Here is a 7,393-nt window from a genome sequence, read left to right as displayed (position 1 = left end):
CAAGAGTAAAATTATAAATTGTTTCTATTCATTAATCTGACTCTTTTAACACCCTTTTGCTTCTACTGAATAACGATTTTTGGATGTGTATTTGGCAAGAAGCAAAATGACATTAATCAGTCAGTCAGTCAGTGTGCTCTTTCTTTAAATCAGTGCATCCAGTAAATCTTTTTTCATCACTGGTTGAGGTGATCAGACTTGTTCATAAAGCCTTCAATACAGGGGCGATTCTAGGATCAGACCTTTAGGGGGGGCTCAGCTCCTAATGAGAATTTGACATACAATGTCCTGCAAGTGTTCAAACCCCCTGCTAAATTACACATTTCAGTGGATAACATAAATTACATCAATACATAGTAGAGTGGTTTACTACAATGTATAATAATAATGTCTCAGAATAAACAATCACATATTTCTACAGAGAGGACCCTAAGATAGTTAATGAACCCTGAGGGAAGGACAATAATTATAACAGAACTATATCCAAAGTACATGAAACCTGTTGAAATAAAACCATTTGAACCTGTAGCATAAAGTGTTTCTCCCATCTCTAACAGACAGGCTCGCAATATAATTAAAGTTGTATTAAAAAAAAATTAGGAAATAAACAACATAATAATTTACTTGTTTTTAGGGGTACTGAGATCAAATTTAGATAATTTTTAGAGATAAATTTAAAAAGGGTCTAAAACAGCCACTGCTTCGAAGTGTTGGATCTTTGAATTTGGGCAACATCCAGCTTTCCCACGTTACCTGAATGCAGCAGCAGGCTCCACCCAAACCAGAAGTAAAATCGGCTTGTGCGGTGTTTTATAATGCCTGAGTTTCGCTTGTTAGGCAACGCTTTTTTCCCATAATATCGTGCAGCTTTCTCCCTTGACTGGTAGAATTGGCATGAATTGATCGCCTAACAAACTAAATTCAGGTCAAAAATATACATTTTTAATCCCGACCCTTGCATTGATTGAAAGTGCTGTGTGATCGACACTGCTGCTGCTGGTTTGTTGCTGCTGAACAAATATTAGCTGTCTCCAGTCAGGAAAGGTACGCTTTTGATTAGATATGACAGATATGAGGGATTCACATTTTCCCCTTAAAGTGCTAATGCTGCTTCTGTGTCAGACTGCTGTTAGGTAAGCCTGGATCTCACTTTGAGACTCTTATGTAACTTATATTACAAATGTCATAATGAGACATTTAATGATTTATTCTTTACAACAACAGTATAATCAAATGTATTTACATCAGGAATGGTTAGTTGTTATGTTAAGGTGGAAGTAGTATTCAAGTACCAATACAGCAATGTATAATACTCTAAAGTCCTGCAGGAAAAATCCTACTTAAGTAAAAGTACAAAAGTATTAGTAGCAAAATGTACTACTGACTAACATATTATCATACATGACATCATTAGATTATTAATACTGAAGTATCAAACATGTAAAGTGTAAACATGTGACTGTTGTAGCTGCTGGAGGTGGAGCTAGTTTGAACCACTTTATATACAGTTAGATAGTTAAGTCTAATGGTTCCCAACTGCTTCTATAGGGCTGGTCCAAAGGGTCACCAGATAAATCTGAGGGAGAGGAAAGAAGAAAAAACAAAGTTCACAAATCTGTTTACAGTTTTTTCTCTAATCTTTGATTTTTGGTGAAATATTGGATCATTTGAACATGTATTGAAATGAAACCATGTGAGAATTTTAGAGTGAAAAAAAAAATTACTATTTGGTGGTGCTGTTAACAAATCAGAGACATCTGAAATGTGACCCCGACTACACACTGCTTTCTGTAAGACGTCAAAAGCCATAAAACGTAGAAACCGCTGGTTTAATCTTTAACAATGTGCTGTATGTTAAAAGCTTATATTTTCCATTGTGTCAAATCTTCATCTGAAAAGTAATTAAAGCTGTCAAATAAATGTAGTGTATTAGAAAGTACAATATTTCCGTCTAGAATGTAGTGGGGTGAAAGTGTTAAGTACCTCAAAATTGTTCTTAAGTTACTTAGTTACTCTCCACCACCGCTGTTATGTAATGTTAGTGCTCTAACTTTCCAGTTGTTCACTGTGTTTAAACATTACAGGCACAGATTACTGTATATATGTGGTTTCCTGACCTTTAACCTCACTTCTCTCTATCGTGACAACTGCTGATTCTTCTGTAATAATCTACCAGTTGACTAAAATGCAACTAGAAGGCATGGTTTAGCAACACAACAAGCCTGTTAAATGTCCTCTAAAGACTTGTTAATTGCTGTGGTTCAGCAGCTGTCAAACATCACAAAAGAGTAATTCACTGCTTTTTTTTTAATGCCAGTTTTTTTACATTGTGGCTTTCCCACATGCATTCACTGTGCAGCTGTTTCACATGTGTTTATGTGTGGAAATGTGTGACAATGTGTATGATGTGTACTCATCCCTGTCTCCAGCCACAGATATGCATGCTATTCTCTCCATTCTTTTCTCTGTCTCTCTGCCCTTTGTTATTCCCCTGTAGTTGGGGTCAGGCAAACATCACCAGCATGCTGGCACCACAGGCAGATCGGGTCATGTCGCTTGGAGAATGGGAGGAACGCTGGCAGGATGGCAGAACTGGTTTCCACCAGTCCAATGTACACAAGTAAATACCTCGATTTTATCTACCTTGTCAATGGAATGAGGGAAAATAAAATTCCACCCTGTGCATGTGTGATTTAACACGATTATATCAACTGTAAATATGCATTACCCTCTCCGGTGATCCTAAAAAAATGTCAGAAAACCTGCACAAACAAATCACAGGTTTACAACGCAAATGAGGTCTGAAAAGTATTTAAATTCAGCCCAAACAATGCCACCTCATTGACTCGCTGCACGCATGAAGCTCAATGGGAGTCTGTGTTGAAGTTGATTTTTTTTTTTTGTTGAGTTTAGAAGTTTATGGAGTAATTTTAACTAATTACTGTGATTAAATAAGCAGGAATATTTGATGGTTTGTTGTTAATCGTCATGGTTTTGGGTTTGTTTGTTTTTTACAGGATGCTGGAGAACAATATTGATAAAGTTCTTGCTGGACGGACAGGAGTTCGCTTCTTCTTCCCTCTCTGTGGGAAAGCTGTAGACATGAAGTGGTATGAAGAAGCTGACTGTATCTAATAAGGAATAGTGTTGCTGGTTTGAGCTCAGACACTAGAGACAGAATATTAAATTTGTGTGTTGCTTGACATGTCGTTTGCATATTTGTATGATCCTAATCATCATATTCAGGTTGTGTAAGGGAAGGCCATTTCAAGGTGAAGTTATTCCATTAAGTGCTGCTCTGTTTTGGCTTACATCCTTTTTATTAGGACTGAACAATCAACCGAAATTTTATTGAAACCGTAATGTGGCTTACTGCAATTTTCAAATCACATGAGGCGCAATATTTGTTAAGGGCGAAATGTGTCAAAATACCATTTTAAATATGCAGAGATGTCCTTGCCTACACATCATATTCCACAGACTTAAGAAAACATTTCTGTTCTGGTACAGATCCCTGTGAAAATCACACAATAGTCATTTTAATATGTTTTTCAATGAAATTGAGAATAATGATGTAAAAATGATTCCCGCTACATCGCCCTATCTTTTATGAAAATGCCATATACCAAAAAAAAAAAAAAAAGTTACAGCGACAAAATAATTTTTACAGACACAGCAACACCACAGCATACAAATGGCAAAATAATGATTAATAATTATATATATTATATATAATAAACTGCATTCAAAAGATCACATTTGTTGTTTGAGATTCCAGCTTTAATTTTTGTGCCACTTCCTATTAAGAAAAGCATGTGGACATTATATAATTAAAACATATTCTCAGTGATGACAACTGCCTGCTCTTAAAGTCCCTCTTCTTTACTGTGACTCCCAGGCTAGCAGACATGGGACATTCAGTGGTCGGGGTGGAGATAGCTGAAAAGGCCATTCAGCAGTTCTTTGAGGAAAATAACATGACCTACAGTGTGGAGGCTGTCCCCGCTATACCTGGAGCAAAGGTTTACAAGGTAGGTGAACTATACACATGCGTAAATAGTGAGTGACTGTCATGAGTTTAAAAGCAAATTAGGTATACTTGATCTGTTTAAAAAGAAAAGTCAAATTTCCGAATCAATGTTGATAATTAATAAGGCTGCTTCTGAAATCAATCCCCAGTTCACTTCTTCATCATTTCCTGTATAATAGACACTTAATAGTTTACTGAATAGTGAGCTGTAAATTGGGATTTTGGACACCTATCAGTCATTATTATTTCATATTACTACACTTTACAGTGATCATTATTTATAAATATGAAATGACCTTTTTTAGTTGGACACAACCTGTGGCTTTCAAATAAACCAATAAAATTGGTTCAAAACCTCAAAAGAAATTAGAAAAACAGTATGCACACATGCATTTCCGTTTCTTGCCCCAGCAAGTGGACCTGACTGCAGATTGAGTGAGGCTAAAGAAACTTTTTTACTAAAGGCTTGTGCAGGCAGATCAGAGCAAACAGAGAAGAACAAAACTGAACAGAAAACCTACAAACTGAACTAATGAAACAACAAGGAACAGGTGACAAGAAACGAGGGCATGCTGGGAGCTGATTGGGTGCGCATGGAGCAGGCCGGGCTAACGAGGCTGAATGCAGGGCAGGTGTGGAGGAAAAAGCAGGCTGAGGAGGAGTACATGAACATTAAAGGAAAAACACAAAGCAAAAGGAAACCCAGAAACACAATGAATACAGTCTAACTAATAAAGGCAACTTAAATTATATTGTGCTAGAGGTCTTTTAAAGATACAACATAAAACTGCGTTCTCCCACTCAGTCCAGTCCAAACAAGAGGAAGAAAAGGCTGAGGGTCTTAGGAGGTATGGTGGAGAATGACAGCAAGGGATACAGAGCCAGACTGAGCACAACCATAATACATTTGTTGTTCAAGCAACTTCAAAGTAATGTTTTGTAAGAATTAACAAAATAAATTGAAGCCATTTATTTTCAACATTGTCATCCGATGGGAAGAATGTCAGTTATGTTAAGTATGTCTGATATTGCACTTTGAGTTTTTTCAAGTCCAGTGAATGCAAGAATTAGAGGGGACCCACATGTAGCAACATTGGGGTTACCCTGACAGTTAAAGACAGTCCAACCAATGCACGTGCATACGTAAGAATGTTACAGCTTTAAGGAATGACCATTTGCCAAACTACCACATGCATTTAGAGACAAGTTCATCCACATTGTCTTTGTTCCACAGAGCACAGAGAAAAATATCTCCTTATATCAGTGTGACCTGTACAGCTTCTCTAGGTAAGAAAACTATTAATGCTTTAATACATTTATAGATGTGAAATCACTTGAAACTGGTGAATATTAGCAGAAACTCTTTATTTCCATTTCACAGTTCCATTGAAGGTCAGTTTGGGGCAATTTGGGACCGTGGATCCTTAGTGGCCATCAACCCAAAAGACAGAGAAAAGTAAGAATAATATGACTCCTAAACACCCCAAAATTAAATTAAGCTATATAAAGTGATCATTTAAAACAGTCTGAGCAATTAAAGTTGTGTTATATATTAGACAAAGCAGTTTGGTATAATTTAGGAATGTTGTCTTACTACACTCTCTCACATTACCACAGGTATGCTGCTCTCATAAGTTCTCTGATGGCCAGCGACTGCAGATACCTTTTGGACACTTTGCTGTACAATCCTGATTTATATAAAGGTGACTGTCCATATTGTGTTTAAAACAGTAGGCACTGTGAAAGACACACATCCCTGGTCTTAATGCTATTTGGTGGCTGATTTTGTCTTTCAGGACCTCCCTTTCTTGTCCCTGATGATCAAGTCATTCGTCTATTTGGTGAGTTTTGTTACGCATGAACAGTCATGGCTGAGTGTGTTTCTGTACTTACGAGATCATAAAACTAATTTAAACTTGGCGGTGAATTTCCTTTTTTCTCAGGGGAATGCTGTGATATTGAGCAGCTGCAGTCGGTGGATGCCCTGACAGACAGACAGCGATCCTGGGGGTTGGACTACTTTACTGAAAATGTACACCTCATCTCTCCAAAGAGCAATTAAACACAGGCTTGTAAATTGAGACAGCTTAGAAAAGTAGACTTTGAGCATTTTATTGTGAAAACTGATTTTAATGCTTCGACATCTTTTTGACTCAGTTGCAGTTTTTGGGGGAAATGAAGCCACATGGAAATAAAATGTCATTTTTTTTATTTTCTTATAGCCCCAAATAATTTTATCATGTAAAGTTTTGAATGCCTGACGAAATAAATAATGTTTTGTAAAAAGATATGACTTGGCTTTATTGGGGAAAAAATTGGGTAGCTGCTGCATATTGACAATATAAAGAGTTGCAAATAGGCACATGGGAAAATATAGTAATAGAACAATTTCTTGGCATAAAACAGATGTCAAAGCAAGAGAGAAGAATGTACTGTAATAATTATGATGGTTGTACTCATATGAGAGATTTATTTTTCACATTTAGATAGTTGTATGGCTTTGCAATTCAGTCTTAACTTCAGGATGTCCAAATAGATACTAAAAGTGGTACTTTTAAAAGTTATGTAGGCAGTATATTATGTATATGTGATACTTTTTCTTAATTCAAGTTTAATATACATATGGGTTTTTTGTACTGTCTTTTATTTATAGCAGTTGGTAATTATTAAATTAAAATTTTTTTTTTTTTTTTACTTATCGGTATTGGCATTAGCCCCAAAAATCCAGTATCGGTTAAACCCTATTCAAGATGGTGAAGTTTGGATTTTGCTTTAATAATTTGCTGACATGGATACATACAAAAATTAAAGCAAGTTAACAATGCCTTTCTGCACAGCTCTACTATAAATACTTCTGATATATACTACTTCATACATAATGCAAGTTTTATGTATGTTTTACTATATTATGACTATGTTTACTGTGTTGTGTCTTACTGTAAATATTGTACAGTATTTATGGTAAGACAACCCCCCTGCACAGTTTTGGGGAAGCAGCAACCCTCCTTTCACTATATGTGCAATGTGTCATGATAATAAATATAATTGAATTGAAATGAATAAGATATCACAGTCTCCGAAATGGCCACTCCCTACTCCACATAGCATAGCTTTAATTTATAGATGTACTCCTTTGGAAGACAGTTCATATCAGTCCAGAATATTTTAGTGCTGTCCCAAAACAGATGAACTAAAAACTTCATCAAAACTTTTACATATTGCACACAAAATATCCAATTTATTGAAGTTTTGCCTGTATGCATGTTGAATGTAAAAACGTCAAAATTGTCACCATACGTCATGAGGCCAGCTTCTTCCCATTGGCTGTTGCCTGGATACAGCGCCTAACACTGGCAAAGGAGG

General features: G+C 36.2%; 1 protein-coding gene across 2 annotated transcripts; it reads left to right on the top strand.

Annotated features, from left to right (window-relative positions):
* Positions 1-917: 917 nt before the first annotated feature.
* Positions 918-6,318, top strand: LOC133995852 (probable thiopurine S-methyltransferase). 2 transcript variants are annotated; one of them, XM_062435353.1, is made up of 9 exons: positions 918-1,044; positions 2,498-2,620; positions 3,018-3,110; positions 3,899-4,031; positions 5,265-5,317; positions 5,412-5,486; positions 5,648-5,733; positions 5,827-5,871; positions 5,974-6,318. In XM_062435353.1, the coding sequence occupies exons 2-9, from the start codon at positions 2,523-2,525 to the stop codon at positions 6,090-6,092; spliced, it is 702 nt and encodes a 233-aa protein (XP_062291337.1). In that variant the 5' UTR covers positions 918-1,044; positions 2,498-2,522; the 3' UTR covers positions 6,093-6,318. The 2 variants fall into 2 exon arrangements, with proteins under 2 accessions (XP_062291337.1, XP_062291336.1); XM_062435352.1 differs by having other exon boundaries at positions 982-1,133.
* The last annotated feature ends 1,075 nt before the right edge of the window (positions 6,319-7,393 follow it).

Source organism: Scomber scombrus, chromosome 16 (genome assembly GCF_963691925.1).
Source record: "Scomber scombrus chromosome 16, fScoSco1.1, whole genome shotgun sequence".
Classification (NCBI taxonomy): domain Eukaryota; kingdom Metazoa; phylum Chordata; class Actinopteri; order Scombriformes; family Scombridae; genus Scomber; species Scomber scombrus.
Note: the sequence above shows the minus strand (reverse complement) of the source record. Positions and strands in the feature narration are given on the sequence as shown.

Bases quoted from the DNA above. Each gene is read 5' to 3' on its own strand.
- LOC133995852 (XM_062435352.1), top strand. From the start codon at position 1,063: ATGACAGATATGAGGGATTCACATTTTCCCCTTAAAGTGCTAATGCTG. The intron at 1,134-2,497 runs GTAAGCCTGGAT...ATTCCCCTGTAG, and splicing joins CTGTGTCAGACTGCTGTTAG to TTGGGGTCAGGCAAACATCA. The intron at 5,734-5,826 runs GTGACTGTCCAT...TTTGTCTTTCAG, and splicing joins CAATCCTGATTTATATAAAG to GACCTCCCTTTCTTGTCCCT.